Source organism: Gouania willdenowi, unplaced genomic scaffold, assembly GCF_900634775.1.
Source record: "Gouania willdenowi unplaced genomic scaffold, fGouWil2.1 scaffold_119_arrow_ctg1, whole genome shotgun sequence".
NCBI lineage: Eukaryota > Metazoa > Chordata > Actinopteri > Blenniiformes > Gobiesocidae > Gouania > Gouania willdenowi.
In genome coordinates this window covers 463,842-485,924 of record NW_021144867.1, presented here as the reverse complement: position 1 = coordinate 485,924, position 22,083 = coordinate 463,842, and the positions used below count along the sequence as shown (strand labels likewise).

At 36.1% G+C, this 22,083-nt stretch overlaps 3 protein-coding genes across 4 annotated transcripts in view; all 3 read left to right on the top strand.

The window, feature by feature from the left end:
* The window catches only part of LOC114458464 (transcription factor E2-alpha-like), a 39,257-nt gene extending 32,350 nt beyond the window's left edge, over nucleotides 1-6,907 (top strand). The window contains exons 18-20 of one of the 2 annotated variants that reach the window (XM_028440837.1): nucleotides 1,298-1,539; nucleotides 1,838-1,984; nucleotides 5,625-6,907. In XM_028440837.1, coding sequence (XP_028296638.1) covers nucleotides 1,298-1,539; nucleotides 1,838-1,977 — 382 coding nt within the window. In that variant the 3' untranslated portion in view covers nucleotides 1,978-1,984; nucleotides 5,625-6,907. The remainder of the gene's footprint in view (nucleotides 1-1,297; nucleotides 1,540-1,837; nucleotides 1,985-5,624) is intronic. The other variant, XM_028440836.1, reaches the window with a different exon arrangement.
* A 1,343-nt stretch (nucleotides 6,908-8,250) lies between these two features.
* LOC114458461 (cytochrome b-c1 complex subunit 10-like) lies at nucleotides 8,251-10,921 on the top strand. Its single transcript, XM_028440831.1, has 3 exons — nucleotides 8,251-8,395; nucleotides 9,562-9,698; nucleotides 10,632-10,921. The coding sequence occupies exons 1-2, from the start codon at nucleotides 8,346-8,348 to the stop codon at nucleotides 9,680-9,682; spliced, it is 171 nt and encodes a 56-aa protein (XP_028296632.1). The 5' UTR covers nucleotides 8,251-8,345; the 3' UTR covers nucleotides 9,683-9,698; nucleotides 10,632-10,921.
* Nucleotides 10,922-11,422: 501 nt separating this feature from the next.
* LOC114458451 (methyl-CpG-binding domain protein 3-like) lies at nucleotides 11,423-20,819 on the top strand. The gene is made up of 7 exons (XM_028440820.1): nucleotides 11,423-11,562; nucleotides 13,643-13,814; nucleotides 13,899-14,036; nucleotides 18,111-18,201; nucleotides 18,285-18,462; nucleotides 19,368-19,541; nucleotides 20,245-20,819. Exons 1-7 carry the CDS (start codon nucleotides 11,549-11,551, stop codon nucleotides 20,255-20,257), a joined length of 780 nt encoding a protein of 259 aa, XP_028296621.1. The 5' UTR covers nucleotides 11,423-11,548; the 3' UTR covers nucleotides 20,258-20,819.
* The last annotated feature ends 1,264 nt before the right edge of the window (nucleotides 20,820-22,083 follow it).

Genomic DNA, 22,083 nt, shown 5'->3' with positions numbered 1-22,083 from the left:
CTCTCAGCCTCCATCCTGGACTTAATGTCAACATTAAGGCATTTCTGCGTAGGGTTTGCCGTCTTTTTCTCTTTTTTAATTCAGTCTCGGCTTTAAAATTCACTTGAAATCTGATTGCCCTGGAAATTATCTAATTAGCCCCACAAAGCTCCACAAAATCAACATCTTCAACATCTCACTTAATCTTTTTAGACAAAAACAGACTTGATTATTTAAAAACTTAAACCTAAAGCGGGTACACACAGGAGGATGTTCAAAAGACGTTTCATCTGTCAGACGCACACACGAAGATAAAAATCAGACGTAGAACAGTTTGTATCGTACTGTGTGTGCGTGAGCGCTGATAATCACACACACACACACACAAACTGTTCTGTACAATAAATCTTCCTCCAAGACGCAAATTTCATCGTGACCTAATGCAACTCAGAACTCTGGATTTTCTGACATCGGACTTGAAAAGGTGACCTTGAACGTCACCTGGAGGCGTGGCTCATACTCATCAGTAAAAGAGAAAAAACCCTCTGATCTTCTTAATAAATTGGCGATATTTCCACATTCTGCCACTAAACTTGGTTGAACTTGAAGATTGGAACATTCAGCGAGGAAATACAGTTTGAAGTTTTTTTGAACGCAGCATTATGTGATTCTCAGTCAGTATTGTAACAAATTCGCTCGAAAAAAACACAAGATGGTCTTCGAGAATGATTTTAGAGGATAATCTGATTAAATGATCTTTGATGACAAATATTAAACTTAAATTTTAAACTCTCCGAGCTGATTATCGTGACTAAGTCACACAAAACAACACAGGATTATTTTTGAGGGTTGATTTTAAAGGATGATCTTAGAGGATGGTCTTCAAGGTTTGTCTTTGGGGATAATCTTGATTTGATGATTTTAGACTACACATATTAAACTTAAATTTTAAATTGTTAGAGCAGATTATCGCAACAAATTCACTGAAAGTTTGATTATAGAGGATAATTTTGGAAGATGATCTTAGGTGAGAAAATGTAAAATTGTCTTTGCAGATTATTGTGACTAATTCACTTTAAAAAAAATTCAGGATAATCTAAGAGGATCATTTTAGAAGATGATTGTAGAGGATAATCTGATTGGATGAATTTAGATGACGAATATTAATCTTAAATTTAGGTATGATCTTGGAGGATGATTTTGGATGACATGAGATAATCTGGAGATGATCTTGGTGTGTGTACCTGCTTTAGCTGTGAGTGTCTGGACAGTTCCTGGAGGTAGGGTCCGTTAACCAGCCCTCCTGGTTCTCCTCCAGCTGCAGCCTGGTCTCAGTGGCCGACGAGAACCTGACGGCTGAGGAGAAGGAGCTGAGGGAGCGCGAGCGCCGCCTCGCCAACAACGCTAGGGAGCGGGTGCGCGTTCGGGACATAAACGAGGCGTTCAGGGAGCTGGGCAGGATGTGTCAGGTGCACCTGCAGAGCGACAAGGCGCAGACCAAGCTGGTCATTCTGCAGCAGGCCGTGCAGGTCATTATGGGCCTGGAGAAGCAGGTGCGAGGTAGGTGGGATCTGATCCACGTCTCACCTCAGGGGACTCACGCCCCTTTCCTCCACTCGCTTCCTTTAGCAGCTTTGACTCCGCCCTCATCTCCCTCTTGGAGTTCAAATCATAGAAAATGGAGAAAACGAGAGGAAGTACCTCCCTCACCCTCTGTGCCATCGCTCTGCTGCTGCTTCTACTTCTTCTTCCTTTCCTCCGTCTCCTTCCACCTGTTTTTAACCTGCTACTTTAACACCAGCTTCAGTCACACTCAGGATTATCTTCAATAACAAACGTGTGTTTTTTTTATTTAAAGAGCGTAATTTGAACCCAAAGTCGGCCTGCCTCAAACGGAGAGAGGAAGAGAAAGTGTCGGGGGTGGAGCCACAGATGCAGCTGGGTGGGGGACACCCTGCCCTCGGAGGTGATGGACACAACCCTGTGGGCCACATGTAACCATGAGGTGAGTAAATCCACTTTCCCTCATGGAATATTTCTATTTTATTTATTCTTTCTGCACGCCAGAGATTTCCTCATACAAATATTGTTTTAGTTTTCAAAATGAAAGATGAGTCACATTTGCTAACGAGACATGAGTAAATTTTACACAGTTTTGTTTTTGTAATCGTATGCATTACTACATGTACAGATTTGGATGATTCTCAATTTAGCATTTTTAAATTTCCTAAATTTTGTTTCAGGGTTTTACTCATTTCGTGACAAAACTGCAAAGCCAGAGTTAGCAATGAAGCTAACGTTCATCTGTGGCCTCGGGGCAGAAAGACTTTTCATCGTCTTTCCCTGTTTAGATACTTAACTGATTATTAAATTTGATGAAATCTTACCAAACATGATAAATAGAGCGACATTAAACTGGAAAAATCCCATACAACTCTGTGATATGATCCCAAAACATTATTTGTGAATGCTTTAATTTCCTCCAACCCTGTGAATCACGCTCACGTTTTGAACGAAACAACGAAGCTTCTGCTATGTGTCACCAAGTACAGTTGTGTGCGAAAGTCAGGGCACCCCTTTAAAAACAGCATATTTTATATATTTAAAAAGTTATATTCATATTTACTGTCTCTCTGGTATATGGGAAAAAAAGACAATATTGTCAAGAAACATTAATGCATAGTTACATTTTATTTTATAAATTGAACAAAATCACAAAAATGAACAACATTATTTTGGCATGTGCAAAAGTCGGGGCACCCTACAGCATCAGTACCTTCAGTACTTAGTAACACCCCCTCTGGCAGATATCACAGCTTGTAAACGCTTCTTATAGCCAACAACAAGTCTCTGGATTCTATTATTTGGGATTTTTCCCCATTCTTCCTTGCAAAAGGCTTCCAGTTCTGCAATATTCCTAGGACGTCTTGCATGCACAGCTCTTTTAAGATCTACCCACAGATTTTCGATAATGTTTAAGTCGGGAGACTGTGAAGGCCATTCCAAAACCTTCAGCTTGCAGTTTCCACAGTGCGAGGCATAATTAAGAGATGGCAGGTGAGGGGAACTGTGGAGGTCAAGAAGAGATCTGGAAGACCAAGGAAACTCTCGGAGAGAACAGCTCGTAGTCTGGTCAGAAAGGTAAACCAAAACCCACATTTGACTTCAAAAGACCTCCAGGAAGATTTAGCAGACTCAGGAGTGGTGGTGCACCCTTCCACTGTGCGCCGATACTTGCACAAACAAGACCTCCATGGAAGAGTCTGTAGAAAAAAACCTTATCTACGATCTCATCATAAAATACAACGTCAAAAATATGCAACAGAACATCTAAAGAAGCCTGATGACTTTTGGAAACAAGTGCTGTGGACTGATGAAGTTAAAATAGAACTCTTTGGCCACAATAAGCAAAGGTATGTTTGGAGAAAAAAAGGAGCAGCATTTCATGAAAAGAACACCTTGCCAACTGTTAAATATGGTGGTGGATCCATCATGCTTTGGGGTTGTGTTGCAGCCAGTGGGACAGGAAACATTGCTCGGGTGGAGGGAAGAATGGATTCAATTAAATACCAGCAAATTCTGGAGGCAAATATCACAGCATCTGTAAAAAAGCTAAAGCTGAAAAGAGGATGGCTTCTACAACAGGATAATGATCCTAAACATACCTCCAAATCCACCATGGACTACTTCAAGAAACGCAAGCTGAAGGTTTTGGAATGGCCTTCACAGTCTCCCGACTTAAACATTATCGAAAATCTGTGGGTAGATCTTAAAAGAGCTGTGCATGCAAGACGTCCTAGGAATATTGCAGAACTGGAAGCCTTTTGCAAGGAAGAATGGGGAAAAAATCCCAAATAATAGAATCCAGAGACTTGTTGTTGGCTATAAGAAGCGTTTACAAGCTGTGATATCTGCCAGTACTGAAGGTACTGATGCTGTAGGGTGCCCCGACTTTTGCACATGCCAAAATTATGTTTTTCATTTTTGTAATTTTGTTCAATTTATAAAATAAAATGTAACTATGCATTAATGTTTCCTGACAATATTGTCTTTTTTTCCCATATGCCAGAGAGACAGTAAATATGAATATAACTTTTTAAATATATAAAATATGCTGTTTTTAGAGGGGTGCCCTGACTTTCGCACACAACTGTATACTGATCACCTGTTCAGCTAATACACCATCCTGGATTCTCACCAGGAATTTTTACACAGCGTAGCGGCCAAATTTTGTAAAGTAAAGCAAAATTAGTTTTTTTTTTAATCTTTGTTCCAGCCTTACGTTAAAGTCAAAAGCTCTTGGTGAAGGTGATGATGAATGTACCGTAATTTCCGGACTATAAGGCGCTACTTTTTTCTCACACTTTCAACCCTGTGGCTTAAACAATGACGCAGCTAAATTGTGGATTTTTCCTGGTTTTATAAGCTTCATGTCGCCACAAAATTGAGCTTTGTCACATTAGACCAGTTGGAACAATTAAATTAACATTAAATTGTTTTTGCTCGCACAGAATCATTCTGGTCAGTCATTTTGTCATGATGCACAAGCTGCCTCATCATAGCAATGACACCGAGAAATGTTGTCACAGAGAGAGAGAGAGAGAGAGAGAGAGAGAGAGAGAGAGAGAGAGAGAGAGAGAGAGAGGAGAGAGAGAGAGAGCCTTCTGCAGCAGCAGCAACATGGATGAAGTAAAAGTCAGCCAGTTTTTCATAGAAGGATAACAGCATAAAGTTGTTAAATCACCGCGTTAGGTTTGTTCAGGATTGATCGGTGCTGATGGAGATGCTTCCGTAATGAGGATAGACAGACGGAGCAGAGATCAGAACATCCTGGATACAGACTGTATCCAGGCTGTTCTGATCTCTGCTCCGTCTACAGTAAAAGTCAGCCAGTTTGTAATAGTAGCATAACAGCATGAAATTACCAAATCACCACGTTGGATTTGTTCAGAAGCGAACGCGTCCGTATTCTGACTCAGAGTCCGACTCGCAGTGATCGCTCCGCGGTAGTTCACGGTAAGAAGAGCGGACAAAGTGGTGTAGCAGACTGGTTCCAGTAAAAAGTCACCATAAAAAGCTGTAAATGGACTGATATGTAGACGTGGGGCAGTGAGGAGGAGACTTCATGTAGTAAAGGAAAAGTATCAGTTCAAACACGCCTACCTGCCAGCTCTGATTGGCCGAGTCGTCTAACGGGCACCCTCATCAGCCAATAGGTTGCGGCCTATGGTAGGCTGTGGCATTTGTGTTCATTTTTCTTTGAAAATTGCTAAATTATTGTAATGCGGTCAATAAAAAAGTGCTTTATAGCCCGGAAATTACAGTAGTTAGAGAGGAACTCATGCTTGGTATAGATCCTTCACTAATAAATACTCAGACAGGATCCCCACTGTCATGATTTTCCAGTCTTGAAAAGTTATGGAATATTTTAACTGTTTTGGAAATATATCCCATTTTATTTTGATGTTTAAAACATGTTAAATCTTAACGATGTTAAACGTTGTCTCAGTGAAAGTGCTTTTTTGAAAAATAATTGAAAAAACTACCTTCGTGAGATGTAATTTATATCAGCATGAATAAATGAATGAATGTGTGTTTTAGTGTCATTTTCATTGTACATTCTTCTTCTTCTTTTTCTCTTCCAGTCTGTGTGGATGGTGCAGCCCTTTGAACACGTGGCCTTAATCCATCTGTGTTCGTGCTAATCAACATTTAGATGAACACAAAACCTCCACCGGCCACATTCCTCAAGACAACATGCAACGCTTAACGAGCACAAGGTTACAACAATAAATAGAGGAGGAGAAGAAGAAGGAATCAGCAGCAGCTCTGACTGAGGACGTTAGTTTGGATGGTTGGATGAACCGTTGGATGAATTACTGACATTCCACTGAATGTGACTGAGAAACCAAGCGCTGACCCTTGGGAAAATGTGCACGTGGAAACACAAACACTGACGCACACACAACCTGGGACGAGTTTGATGCGTTCTTCAGCGTGGAGTGTGTGTTTGTGTGAAAGTGTGTGTTCGCTCACACACACGTCTCACTCAACAGAGGGATCATTAGTGTTAACGCCACCTTTGGTTTGTTGTTGTTGTTGTTTTGCTGTTGACTGACTTCTTTTTACTCTTTGTTGATCTTTTGTTGTTGAACCTGTTCCCAGGATCTTCCTTTTTCTAGAGTTTCTGTTTGTTTTTGTATAAAAATAGTTTGTGCTTTTTTTAATATCTTTTCTATTGTTGTTGTTGTTGGTTTTTTCCCCATTTGTTTGTGTTTACAACCTTTTTAAAAACAACTCAACTTGGATTCCAGGAACAAAGAGAGCGAGCTGTTTTTACTGCGTGTTGGATGCTCGTCTGTTTTCAGAGACGAAGCGTCCAACGTCAGTCGGATGCGAAGCTTCTTTTTCTTCCCGTGAGGACAACTTCAGTTTGTTCCTCAGCAGTGCCTGAACGCATGCTCATCATCATGATCACTCGTATCTTTTCCGTAGAATGCAGTCATGAGGAAGTGAAGAAGAGTGCTCTGTGACTCCGCCCCCTTTTATCAGCGTGTGTGTGATTTTTAAACAGGACTTTTCTAAAGCTAATTTCATCCGTTCAGGCTCTGATTTTGTAAAATGTGTGTGTGAATATTCTCAGTATTCTCACGTCATCATCATCACAGTGACGTGGAGCCCTTCTGTGATTGGACGGCTCTCTGTCTCTCAGCGTCCAACCACAGCGGATACTTTTTATTCTCATTTAGTTTCCTGGACTCGCAGCAGATCGTTCTCGCTCTTCATCTTCGTTCAGTTTGAGGACGTCAGTTTGTCCTCAAAGTGCCTCCAGTTCCCTATTTTTTATATATTATAAAGTAGATATGGAAAAGCTGTTGTGTATAACAGTAAATGTAGCAATAAATGTGCCATTTTTTTATAACACAAAGGATTTTTTATCGCCTCCTTCTATACACATGTACGTCGTCCTGCTGTGCTCATGTTTTGTTTGTTTTTATATTTTGAAATCAGACAGTGAACAAAAAATGACAAAATAACAAAATTTCACACAAATAAAAATTGGAACAAAATGCACTAAAACAAAAGAAAACACAAAATGACTCGCCACTACACAAAATTATGAAAAATTAACTAAATCACAAAAAAATTCACAAAACGACAGAAAAATACATAAATTACAATCATAAATACTCAGAAAATAAATCACAAAATGATGGGAAAATGCACAAAACGGAGAACTCCAAAAACATACAAAATGACCAAAAACGTTCAACATAAAATAAAAGCGCATGCAAATTTAAATTACAGCAGAAATACACATAAACAATAGAGGGAAAAAATGACTCAAATTATCCAATATGATGGAAAAAACTCACTTTAGAAATGTCACAAAATCACAGAAAAATGCACACAATTAGTTAAAAAAATCACAACACGACAGCAAAATAAACACAATTACATCATAAATACACAAAATGACAAAAGTTCACTAAATGACAAAAAACGATTAATAAATAATGTAAAAAAATACACAAAAATAAATTCTATAAGAAATTCACAAAAAGAAATTCCTAAAAAATACACACAAAACAAAAGAAATTACAAAACTCTAACTCTTTGTTGTATTCTATATTAATTCTTAGATTTGTGGTTATTCTATATTATGACATGATTGTTGATCATGTGACCCTCAGATCAGATATAATCACGTGTTTGTGGCCCTGCTGTGATGATAAGTTTTCATCTCTGTTGTAGACAAACAACGCCTCCCTATGGTCAGTTGGACTTAATGTTACGACATTCTGCAAAAAACTCATTGAACTGATGAAGATAAACTTACAATCACGCGTTCGCTTATTTTTATCTGTTAAACATGTAACTAACTAATCTACTTTACAACAGTGGAAAAAACAACTTGCTTTTGATTCTATGATGAAGCAAAACACTGGAACAAAATAAATATTTGTAGAAACGAAACATTATCTTAACATTTTAATTTTTAACAGTTTTTGAAAAATAGCATTTAAGAAAAAAAAAAAAATCAGATTAGCAAAAAGAAAATTAATGACGGATGTGGTTTGAAGGCGCTGACCAACTCTCCTTCAGAGTAAGACGAACAGTGAATATTTTCATGTCCGTTTCAACATCTGTTGTAATTTTTCCTCACGAGCTTCTCAAATCCTTAGTTATAATGGTTATTTAAAATGTATTTAACATAAATGTGAAGCTTTAACGTTCAGATTATCTGTTCTTTTGTGTTCGTGTTTTTATTTTATAAACAACGGAATGCCAATTTCCTTTACGCATGCGCACTATTCTTCTGTTAGCCGGTGTTTGACTTTGAAGGAGTCACTTTTTTTGTCAAAATGATCAGCAAAGTCATTGGACAGAAATACGCCGCTATTGCCAAGTCATGGTAAGAACATTAATTTGATCTCTTATTTATATATATATATAAAAAAAAATTTAATTATCGTTTCAGACGCGCTTGGGTCGCGTCCTTAGATAGTTATTAGCTTTAGCAGTTAGCCTAGCTGACTGTTACTGTCAGCTGGAGCTGCTTTATGCACTATCGCCAGAAAGTAAACACATTAAATGTCTCGAAAAACGCACAAAAAGAAAACAAAATACAAAATTACAACCAAAAATATACCAAACAACAACCAAAATACTCCGAAAATGAGAGAAAAATACGTAAAATAACAACAAAAAATACATAAAATGAATTCTAAAACCCTACCTAAATAAACAGTTATTTGAAAAATACACAAAAGGAAAACATACAAAGTTACGAGCAAAAATGGACCAAATAGCAACAGAAATACGCTAAACTGCTCCAGAAACACACAAAACAACAAAAATTATGAAAGAATATACTAAATGAGAGAAAAATACATAGTGACAACAACCATACATAAAATGGCTTCCAAAACCCACATACATATACAACGTGACTTGGACAAACACACGAAAGGAAAAAATACAGGACAATATACATTACAAGCAAAAATATACCAAACAACAACATAAATACACAAAATTACTCAAAAAACACATAAAACAACAAAATTAGACAAAAACGATGGAGAAATATACAAAATGAGGGGGGAAAAAATAAATAAAGTGACAACATAAATACACAAAATGACTTCCAAAACACTCGTAAATATAGAAAGTGACTCGAAAAACACAAAAGTTAAAAATAAATAAATAAAAACAAAAAAATATACCAAACAACAGAAATACACCAAACTACTCCAGAAACATACAAAACAACAAAAATACACAAAAATGACGAAAGAATATACAAATTGAGAGAAAAATACATAGTGACAACAAAAATACACAAAACGACTCCCAAAACCCACATACATTTACAAAGTTGCTCTAAAAACGTACAAAACAACAAAAAGACACAAATATTATGGAAATAATGTACAAAATTAGATTAAAAAATAAAATAAAAACATAATGACAAGAAAAAACACAAAAAACTTCTAAAGTATACGAAATGAGAGAAACATATGTAAAAATGACTTCCAAAACACACATGGATATAAGATTCTTGCGTGTCCTCCACAGGATTCCTACGCTGGCCGTGTGGGGGACGACAGGGGGCGTGGCTCTGGTCTACGTCACTGACTGGCGTCTGGTGTTGGATTACGTTCCCTACATCAGCGGCAAATTCAAAAAGGACGATTAACAGAGTGAGGTCAAAGGTCAGAGCAGAGGAAACATTTACACAACTGTCTGAAGGAAGGAGAATATTTAAATTTCAATAGAAATTACCTAATATTTTGAGAATACATTTTTATTTTTTATTTTTTGTTTGAATGGTCATAATTTATAGGAGAATAAAGTCATGATCTTTTTAGAATAAATTAGTATTTTTTTTTTTGCAATAGTCTGGATTTTTTTTAAAATAAATTTAGAATTTTTCTTTAGAATACATATATTAGACTAAATTTAGATTTTATTTTAGAATAGTCATAATTTTATGAGAATAAAATCATAAATTTTGGAGAATAAATATATTTTTGAAAAATTAGAATAAATGTATGTTTTGTAAGAATGAATTGATCTTTTTTTTTACTGTGAATTGATAATTTTCTTTAAAAAAAAAGGTATAATTTATTTTTGAAATAGTCAATTTTATGAGACTTAATTAATTTTTTGACTAAAGTTGCAATTTTTGGAGAATAAAGTCACAATTTTTTTTTAGAATAAATTCATAATTTTTTTTTACAATGGTCATAATTTTATAAGATTAATGTCAAATTTTTATGAAAATAAACTGTAGTGTTTTTACGGAGCAGTTAAAACTGATCTATGGAGCCTTTGTGACATCGTACTTCACTGTAGGTTTTACAAAAATAAGGAAATACTTATCTGCATAATCACTATCATAACTTTGAAAAGAATATAGTATTTCCCATACATTGGAAAATGGGGACGTTCCTGCACAGAAATCATGTGGAAGAACAAAGAGTAGAACTTTTTTTATCACTTTATTCTCATAATATTAGGACTTTATTCTTGAAGTAAGAAAACCAACAACTTCAATGTGGCCTTCAAACGCTGTAATATATTATTATTTTATTTGTAATGCACGTCTTTATGTAACGGTGTATGTTTACTGTGATTCTCCACAGGGAGGCGCTGTTTGTTTCACTGTGGACCTTCATCAAGACACTGAACTTCATCTTCATCAATAAACTGTTTATTTAACATCCAATAATAACATCAATGTGACAAGCTCCAGGTTTGGAGTATCTACGTGCGTGCGCCAAAGAAACGCATGCACGGACGACCAAGAAAAAGGTGGAGAAACGTCGCTTTTTTTTGTTGTTTTTGTTTTTTCCAGAAAGAAGAAAATGATTTTATTTTCTTTCTTGAATTACATGGTGTTTGCTACCAATCAATAAAATATGCCTAAAATACATGCTCATTTTTTTTTTTTTTTTTAAATAATTATTGTTTCTGTTGTTATATATATATTTTCACTACAGGTGACCTTTAACAAAAATACACACAAAATAAAAAATAAAATAAAATCCTTTTAACACAATCAGTTGTGATACATTAAAACAATAAATACTGGACTATCAATACATTATTCTTCTGTATCTGTATTCAAACATATTTTAAAATGTACTGTTTTTAAAGATAACTATTTTTTTTTAATTAAATAACAAAATTAGAAAAATTGAGTTTTTTACAACATGAAGAAAAACTTTTAAAACTGGTTCCCTAACTTGTTCATTTACATTTAAATGATAGAATTTGTAATTCTAAGTACACAAAAACTCCTCAAACATTCAATAATTTAAGTATTTCACTGTTTAAACTTGAGCGCCTCAGTCGGACTACTTTCCCGCTGATCGTGGCGCAGGGATTTACAGTTGTTCATTAAGTCCGCGGGCCGGCGGAGTAATCTCCGTGTTGTGACAGTCAGGGAACAAACGGACTCCGTGCTAATTCATGACGGCGTTAACGAGCTCGCAGCTAAATTATCCTTTTTTTACACAAAGCAGCGTTATAGCAAAGCCGAGTGCACGCAGGAGGCACCATGGAGCGGAAAAGGTGAGAATTAACACATCAACACTGTCAGGAGTTGGTCAATTTGTGTGGAAAAAAGAGCATTATTCATGCATACATGCAGTTCTGAAATGTCCATCAGTAAAACGATTCCAGCTCGTTTGGATTTACTGACATTGTTCCAGCTTTTGCTAATGCACTTTAAAAGGTGGCGTGGTTGTGATTGTTCTGTGTCGGAGGGGTAAAACCAGCAGCTTGTTGCTGGTTTGTTGTGGAGAGGCACCGGCCGGCTGCTGTTAGCCTGATTAGCTTGCTAACTTTCATTGTTTACACATGCTTGAGTTGCGCTGCGTGGGCCCGATGCTCCGGGGGAAATAGTTCCCCTGTCAGATGATGACCGACCCCCTGTGCTTTGGGTTCTGCTCAAAAGTTACACCACAAACTGAGCTGTGGGGTTTAAACTACAACTATCTACACTTTAAAGCAACTTTTATCACCGCAGTGACACAAACATTAGAGATATTAATCATATTATCTGATGTACGGGTCACGTGATCAACATGCCAGTGTTTGAAATATTCATCAGTGTAGTAACACAAGAAACTACAGTTACTGTGTTTTTGGAGTCATTTTAGAGTCATTTTGTGTTTTTGTTGGTGTGTGTGTGTGTTGCATTTTTGTTGTCATATTGTGTTCGAGTCATTTTTGTGTAGTATTGATGTCTTTTTGTATATTCTGACATTTTTTTCCACGTTTTGTTACATGTACGTGTTTGTGGTAATTTTGTGTTTTTGTTTTGTATAATTTCCTCTCGATTTGTGTTTTTTTTTTTGTTGTTTGGATTTATTTTGTGTAGTTTTATTGTTGTTTTGCATATATTTGTCAATTTTTTTTTTTGTGTTGTGTGTTTTATTGGAATCATAAATGATTTGGTTGTTTTTAGGGATGTCCCCATACAACTTTTTCACTTTCGATACGATACCGATATTGCTGCCTTGCGCAGTGGCCGATATCGATCCGATTTGATATCAGGACGAATCATACATACTTTTATTACTTATTTTGTAGTGTGGAATGTCAAAAAAGGCTTGATCAAGTGATGTCTCTCAAACAGAGAACAATAGTCAGCAACAGTAGGGATGAGTAAAACTGACCCATTTATTATTAACCAATTGGTTACATACATTTTAACATTCAACATAATGTCTACAGTATTCTACAATTGAATAAAATGAATAATAAATGAATTGAAATAATAGATAAATAAATCGGAAAATTCGTAAATTTTAATCCGATATTTGTTTTCAGGTTAATATCGGACCACTATCAATATCGGATCGGGACACCCCTAGTTGTTTTGTGTATTTTTGTCGTAGTTTGGTTATATGTATGTTTTTGAAGTAATTTAGTTAATTTGTATATTCTTTCATTTTGTGTATTTTTTATTGTTGTTTTGAATATTTATGTTTTTGTTTTGTGTGTGTGTGGCACTTAATTTGTGCATATTGTGTAGTTTTGTATATTTTGTCATATGTATGTTTTTGTTGTAAACTTGTATATTTATAGTTGTGCTGTACATTTCTGAAAATGTTTGTGTTTTCTGTGTTTTTTTGGAATCATTAATGATGTGGTATTTTTGTGTGGTTACAGTCATTTTGTGGTTTTTGTGTATTTTTTGTCATGTATATATGTTTTTTTATTGTTATGTAAATTTTTGTAAATTTTGGTTTGTTTTTTGTTTCATTTGAATAATTGACATTTTGTTGTCTGTGTTTAGATTTGTTTTGTGTATTTTTTGTCTTGTTTATTTCTATCTGTTTTCTGTTTTTATTGGAGTAATTAATGGTGTTTTTGTTGTTGTTTTTTGTGTTTTTTCAAGTAATTTTGTGTATTTTATTGCATTTACTTTGCAAAATTAGACTGAGGCCCACATTTCTATTAATCAACAAAAAATCAAACCTTTATTGTGAAAACTTCCAATCCTACAAAGTAAGTCATTAAACTTTTGAATGTGAAGGAAACCTTTGAGCTGTCGTCGTGCGGGAACTAAAGTGAGAATCCATTAGTTCCTCGTGTTGCTCTGCAATGCATGCTGGTCTTTTTGACCATTTCCTGTTGTTTTCAGTTTGCCTGTGAAGAGGATCCTCAACAAGCCCCAGATCCTCCGCAGTAACTCTCACACAGACGGGATGGGGACTCACTCGTCCCGCGTCGGACGCTCGCTCATGACTAAAGTGCAGCAGCAGCCGCAGCCAATCAGGACCAAGCACACGTATGACATCAATCACCAAGTCAGGGTGAGAACGGACCCAGAATCATTTCAGCAGCAGCATGTTCCAAACTGTTCTGATGTTTAATGATGTTTTGTTTTCTTCTCAAAGGCCAAGCCAGACCTAAACACAACGCTCCCAGTGCGACAGACGGCATCCATCTTCAAACAGCCCGTTACCAAGGTTACCAACCACCCCAACAACAAGGTGAAGACGGACCCTCAGAAGGCTGTGGAGCAGCCCAAACAGGTCAGAACTCCTTTATTCACCACGCCTTGTGTTCACACCATAACATTTTCAACTGATTCTAAATTTTGTTTCTGATGCTACGACTCAGATCGCTCAGCGCGGAGATTAAAGAGGCTCATGGTTAACTGTTTAACCCTCAGGAGTCGATGTACGCGTCCTGATCACATGACCAATTTAAAACAACAGAGCAGCAAGACACAAAGTGTCCATTTAAAATTGTGTTGAAAGTGAGGGCTCAAAACTACAGTATATACGGTGCCCACAGACATGAAATTCCTGGAAAAATTATGCAATTTGAAAAAACAATTTTCCAGTCTTTAAAAGTCATAATTTAAGTGTTTTGGAAAAGATTTGGATACTTAAAGCTGATATCCTGAGTTTCTGAAAGGACGTCTCGATGTCCCGCCCTAAACAGCCTCGCCTCACTTTCTCCCACTGCCTCTGCAATCTACAAGAAGCCACGCCTCTACTTTTTTGCACGTGCATCGCAGAACATAACAAGGTCACATTGATATAGGTCTGTGGGTCAGGGAAGAGCCAGTATCATATTTACCTGTTTGCTGTTGTGAGTTCCGCATTCACTTTGATTTACAGTCTCAAAAACATGAAGTTGAAGCCTATTGGTTGGGCACACTCGGCGATTGTTTCCATTTGTATAGGGAGGAGGGACTTATATACATTATTGGATATGAATGGCCACTGGCAGTAGACCATAGTAAAAGACTAGTTACTAGGGGTGTGTATTGCCTGGCATCTGGCGATACGATTTGTATTCCGATACATGGGTCACGATACGATATATCCCGATATCAAAGTATAAGGCGACTATATATATACATGACTTAAGAAACAACTTATCTTTAAATGTGTACACCTTCATGAGAACATTATGTATGACGATGCGTTGTAGGGGTGGCGCCCTGCGATCCTTACTGAACTTTCACCCTACCCAAGAGTACCCCAATTGTCGTGCTGAATTTTAGGGATTGATAACATCTAGTCCTATTAAGAATCTTATTGGCATATTTTACACTCAAAACATTGGCTTTAACATGCCATGTGCCAACAACTTGTAATAAATAAAAAAAAAACATACAATCTGCCTGTGGCCTTTAAACCAACTTTGACTTTAGTGCAACTTAACTGAGGCATATGCCTAGTACAACAAATAAATGCAGAAAGTTAGCACTTTCTTTTTAGATTTTATTAGAAAAAATACAAGCTGGTCAATATGCCCAGGTTTCATCGCACTTCTTTGTGAAGTTACAATGTCTCCTGCAGTGGAAAAGACTTTCCTGGTTAAATGAAGGTTAGAAGAAGAAAAAAAAAAAAATAAATAAAAATGCACATGGATGCATTTTGAATCGATCCGAGAATCACACGGCGTAATATCGTAATATATCGCCAAATCGATACCCCTACTAGTTGGGTATTTTTGCATTTCAAAAGAATGATACATAAACATAGATTTCTCAGAAACTCCGGATATCAGCTTTAAAATCCAACCTTCGCTCTTGCTATTGGATGTTAAGCAAGTCTTTTAACCCTAACACATTGTGTTGTACACCGCTTTTAATAAAAGCAAATTTAAATGCAAAAATTATGCTATATGGTGGCTTTTGGTGCATTATATATATTAGTGTAATTGTGGCTTTTCTTTTGTCTATTTTGTAGCACTTTTCTTAGCATGATGTATTTTCTCACCTAGTTTTTGTTTGCATGATACGTTTACAAGTGATGACAAAGAATTGAGCATCATTATCAGTTGACCTTTTTCCAGTTGAAAATGTACCAACTTATCCAGTAGTATGGGCGCTTGGTCTCTTAGTAGTCCTCTGTAGAATGCTGTCTGGCACTGTAACATATCTGCATGATTAACATAATTTTTGTGTGGTTTGCTTGTAGTTGGTTTTGGTAATGTATGTAGTTGTATCAATGCACATTAATATTCATAATATGTCTAACACAAGCACATTAACATTCATATCAATATATCTAACACAAGCATATTTTAATGAAGCACAAAAGTTATGTATGAGACCTTAGCTGGGGGACCATATTTAAATGGGAAACCAGGCGCTCCAGGCAGCTCTGGTCTGTTTACAAATAAACTAAAAAAAAAATGTAAACTGAGGTGAGTATGCAGAAGTTGTATTTGTTTATTTTATTCATATGTACACAGTTATGCAGTCTCTTGATATTCAGCTGGAGCCCCAAACTTATAGCAAAAGTTTGAGGTGTCAGTGGAAAGGTCTGCTTCACCCGAGTCCGAATATGTGCATCTCTCCCGGGTAGAGTCAGAACTGGCAAAACCAAAGACTGTAAACTGTATTTTTAGAGCTCCCCCTGCTGACTGGCTGCAGTAGAGGTCATAAACCCCGCCTCCTCAATGAAAACGGATGAGATGTTTGTCAAACTGTAAATACTCCTCACATAATTTTTTTCCAAACCTAAACTGTGTTGTGATTATTAGGGATGTCCCGATACAACTTTTTCAGTTCCAATACGATACCGATATTGCAACCTTGAGTATTGGTTGATATTGATCCGATGCGATTTCAGCCTGAATCATACATGTTTTTATTACTTATTTTGTTGTGTTAGAAAAGGCTTGATTAAGTGATGTTACTCAAACAGAACAATAGTCAGCAACAGTAGGTATGAGAAAAACTGACCCTTTTATTATTAACCAATTGGTTACATACATTTTAACCTTCAACATAACATCTACAGTATTCTACAATTTAATTAATATAATATATATTGGAGATTTTAGATGCAGTAAAATTTGATATTTGTTTTCTGGCTGATATCGGACTGATATCCGATATCAATATTAGATTGGGACACCTCTAGTTATTCTCACCCTACATTGTGTTCAAGTGCTCATTTTTCTGTGAAGTTTGTTTTAAATAAGTTATTTTAGGTTGAGAAACGGAATTTGCCGTCATATATGACGATGATTGACAACTGCGGACCTTGCGTAGCTCTCTTTGTGACTAGCATAAGCAATTACGTCATGAAGGAAAGTTGAGATGTCATTAAACTTTTCCATTTTATTTTTTTGTCTAGACATCACTAATAGATCTTAGCAGTTCAGAACTATGTGATGGAAATTTAGTAAATTATTTTTAGATATATATTGATAACCAAGTAGGACAATAGTTAAAGTAGATTAAAAACGCTGCACTTTTCCTGATCATTTTTGTCGTGTTTGGTGCACAAACGAACGATAAAGATGGCCCATTCTTCCTTCTCTTGCTAAACAAAAGTGTTTGCAAGCAAAGAATACACCTCTTTCCTATTGGTGGAAAATGTTCAACATCAAACAAATAAAAAAATTCAATTTTAGATTTGTTTTTCTTTTTCATGTAAATTGTTGCATAGAACTTGTTTTTTTTGTGACCTTGTACATGTGTTTTTGATACTTTCACTTTATATTTGCATTCTGATTCTTCAAATCGGTTAATTAAACATATTCGTGGTTTTTACAATACATTAAAAAAAAAAATCCACTTGGATTTAGTATTTTTGTGTGTCCCTTGTGTTTATACAGTATGTCAAAATAAAAAAAAATAACTGTAAATGCACACAGCTGAAGTTATGCTGAAAAAATTATACAGGGCCAGCTAAACAGTTTTTATGGTGAGATATAAAAATACAGTCAAAAGTATCTTTAACGGTCAGTTATCCCCTGGACTCCAGAGGGTTAAACACTATTATTCTGCTGAGTTAACATCTGCACACATCTGTACGTGTTAACAGCTTTTTGTCTTTTTAAAGTCTTATGTTTTTTAACTTTTATTCACGCTCAGAGAGGCGACTTCCATTGAATTTCCAGCTTCCGTAGAGTCATCTGGAGCATATAAAACATCAAATTAATAACAGTGGTTGAATCAGTTAACTCTCATGAGCTCCTTTGGCTCAAATTTGGAACATTTTATAATCCAGTGAAGTCATAAAAGTGAGAAAAGATGGTAAAAAAATGAGAAATATGGGTAAACTGGCGCAGACCAATATAAACGTGTTGATTTGACGTCTTTCTTTTATTTATTTTTTTCCTCCAATCCTCAGTTATTCTGGGAGAGGAAGCTCAGTGGGTTAAATGCGTTCGATATCGCTGAGGAACTCGTCAAAACCATGGATCTGCCCAAAGGATTACAGGGTAATCAATACTTAATAATCCCTAATTATCGCAGAGTGTTTGTTTGTGAATAACCAGTGGTTCTGTGTGTTCTCTGTCTGTAGGTGTGGGTCCAGTCAGCTCAGATAAAACTCTGCTCTCAGCCATAGCCAGTGCTCTCCACACCAGCCCTGCACCAATCACAGGTCAGCTGACCGCTGCTGTAGAGAAGAACCCTGGAGTGTGGTTGAACACCACACAGCCGCTTTGCAAAGCCTTCGTAGTCACAGATGACGACATCAGGTCAGATATTTAATATCTAATCATAGAGCTGAGAGGCCTTAAACATGTTAAATACTAGAGCTGGGCATTTAGGGATTCAGGTCAGGATATTGATATTTTTTTTTGTTAATGTAATGATTTAGCTTTTTTTTTTTTATCAATTTGTGTGTTTTTGTTGTGGTTATGTTTGGTTTTAGTTTCATTTTGTTCTTGTTTGTGTTTTTGTTGTCAGTGTGTGTATTTTCTTCTCATTCAATGTGTCTGTGTTGTGTTTTTCTTGTAGATTTTCTGTTATTTCTGTTCTCATTTTGTTGATTTTTCTGTCATTTTGTGTGTTTTTATGGTCTTTGTTGGTTTTTGGTGTAATTTTGTTTTTTTTTGTGTGTTTTCTTTTACTATTTTGTCTGTTTTTGTTGTTTTGTATGTTTTTCTGTTATTTTTGCGTATATTTTGTTGAAAAAATCTGAAAAGCTGTTGTAGTTTTGTCTTTGTGTTACACTGTGTGATAATTAATTGTGTTACACTGTGTGATAATTAATTGTGTTGTGTGTTGCACTGTGTGAAAATTAATTGTGTTACACTGTGTGATAATTAATTGTGTTGTGTGTTGCACTGTGTGATAATTAATTGTGTTACACTGTGTGATAATTAATTGTGTTGTGTGTTGCACTGTGTGATAATTAATTGTGTTACACTGTGTGATAATTAATTGTGTTACGCTGTGTGATAATTGTTTGTGTTATGCTGTGTGATAATTGTTTGTGTTACACTGTGTGATAATTGTTTGTGTTATGCTGTGTGATAATTGTGTTATGTGTTACAGTGTGGTAATTGTGTTATGTGTTACAGTGTGATAATTGTGTTATGTGTTACACTGTGATAATTGTGTTGTGTTACACTGTGATAATTGTAACGTGACTCCTCAGGAAGCAGGAGGACCTGGTGCAGAGCGTGAGGAGGCGTCTGGAGGAGGCCCTCATGGCCGACATGTTGGCTCACATAGACGACATGGCTGCAGAGGCAGCAGCTGCTGACAAGGAGGAGGACAAGGACAAGGTGGAGGACAAGGTGGAGAAGAAGGAAGAGGAGTCGCAGCCGAGGTAAGCCTTTGTTGCTAGGTTAATGCTAGATTAATGCTAATGCTACAGTAATGCTATTGAGAGGCTAATGCTACAGTAATGCTATTGCTAGACCAATGCTACGTTAATGCTATTGAGAGGCTAATGCTAGATTAATGCTAATGTTACAATAATGCTATTGCAAGACTAGCGCTAATGCTATGTTAATGCTATTGGGAGGCTAATGCTAGATTAATGCTAATGCTATAGCTAGACTAATGCTAATGCTACGTTAATGCTAGTGGGAGGCTAATGCCTGATTAATGCTATTGCTAATGTTAATGCTAGGCTAATGTTAATGTTACGTTATTGCTATTGCGAGGTTAATGCTAGAATAATGTTCATGCTAATGTAGGTTTATGTTCGTGCTTTTGCTAGGTTAGTGGTATTGCTAGGTTCATGCCAATATTAGGTTAATGTTAGGTTATTGTTCATGTTAGTACTAGGTTAATGTTAATTCTAGGTTATTGCTATTGCTAGGCTAATGTTAGGTTAATGATAATGCTAGGTTGTCATTTTGTTCTTGTTTGTGTGTTGTATTTTTGTTGTCATCTTGTCTATTTTTCTGTCATTTTGTGTGTTTATTTTAGGTTTCCCTGCATGTTTAGTGATGAATACCTTCTTTGTTGTTAATAAAATGTCTGTTCCTCACCACCTCTTACACATATTTTCTCATCCTTCTCAGGTCGTCACTCTGACGCTTCGACACTTCAAAGCCAGGCGTCGTCGTGGTCGTGGGCGTTCGTTTCAAAGTCAAGCAGACAATCTGCAGGTTTTTAAAAAACATCAAAGACTCCTCCCGTCTTGTTGTTCCCATTTGTATTTTCTTATCTCAGCGTGATCCTGACCCTGGTCCTGATCCAGGTCCAGATCCTGGTGCTCCAACTTCTCCATGTTTACCTCGACTCGTGTGTGGCAGCTGTGGACGGTGCTCGACACAAAGCAGTGTTACATTGGGTTAGCCGGTTTAAGCTAACGCACACCTTTGTTTGTTTCAATCACTTTTAATGCAGGACACGGTTCTTCTTTATTGTTGTTGTTATTGTTGTTGTTGTTGTATGATGACGGGAAACGACACGTACACTAAAGAAAACGTTTTTACTCCACGTTTGTTTTTAAACTAACCGAAGTTTACATTTTATTTCACATTAAATTTTGTACATTTAAAACCAACCGTCGTATGCTGGACCTCATTTTTAGGTTTTCTGTCTGTTTAACCAACAACCTTGTGTTCAAATAAACTGTTGTTTTTGTGCTTTATTTCTCGTTTTTCTTCGAGAATTCAAAGAATGTTCATTTCAACAGTTACAACCATGGTTTCCTGAGGATTTTCCAAAATAAAATGTAATGCAAATTCAACAGTGTCAGCTTTTTAAAATTAAAGTTTAGAAGAAGCAGAATAAATCAAATTCCACAGAGGAAGAAGTGGTTTACGCCCCCTAGTGGTGTCTTATAATAATGACCGATCTGAGCATCAACAGCAAGAAACAAAGTGTATTTTTCTCTCATTTGATGTGTTTTAGTTTTTGTTGTTGTTTCTTTTATGTGATTTTTGTCTATTGTTGAAATTTTTTTTGTCTTATGTTTTGTGTTTTTGGTAAAATTTAGTATTTTCATTTCTGTATTTATAGTTTTACTTTGTGTTTTTTGATGTGTTGTTTAGTGCCATTTTGCTTTTGCTTGTGTGTTTTTGATCAGATTTAGTATTTCCTAGTTTCATTTTGTGGGTTTTTCTGATATTTGTGTTATAACGTTTTGTGCGTTTACTTTAGGTTTCCTAGCATGTCTGCTTTAGTGATTAATAGATGGATAGCTTTATTGATCTCGCGGTCGGGAAATTTCCTCTCATGACAATACCTTGTTTGTTAACAAAATGTCTGTTCTTCACCTATTTCATACCCATACCAGTACTCTAGCCACATAATCTTAATTATTTGTAACCAACACACTAGTTCACTGGTTTATATGCTATGGTAAAGGTTTTGTATTAATGATATAATTTACATTATCAGTGTTGTCTATTGTCTCAAACGGAGCTTCACCTTATTCCACCTCATCCTGACCTTAAACAGGGTTACCTTCACTTTTCATTCATTCTATGCAATTTTACTGAGAAAAAAAGAGTTGATTTTATTGACAATTATGACATTTTGTTGTTGTGTGCTTATGGTTTTTGTTTTCTGTGTTTTTATCACTTTGTGTATTTTTCTATCATTGTGTGTTGTTTTTTGTTGATAGTGTCATTTTGTCCCTGTTTGTGTCTTTTGTAAAAAAAAATTGTTTTAGTACTTTTTTGTTGTCGTTTTGTCTGTTTTCTGTTATTCTCGTGGAATTTAGTTGTCATTTTGTGTGTGTTTGGTGTCATTTTGTTCTTGTTTGTGTGATTTTGCCAGGGTTTAGTATTTTCTTCTATCATTCTGTCTTTTTTTGTTGTCATCTTGTTTATTTTTCAGTCATTTTTTGGGTTTTGGTGTAATTTTGTGCATTTACTTTAGATGTCCCTGCATGTCTGCTTTAGTGATTA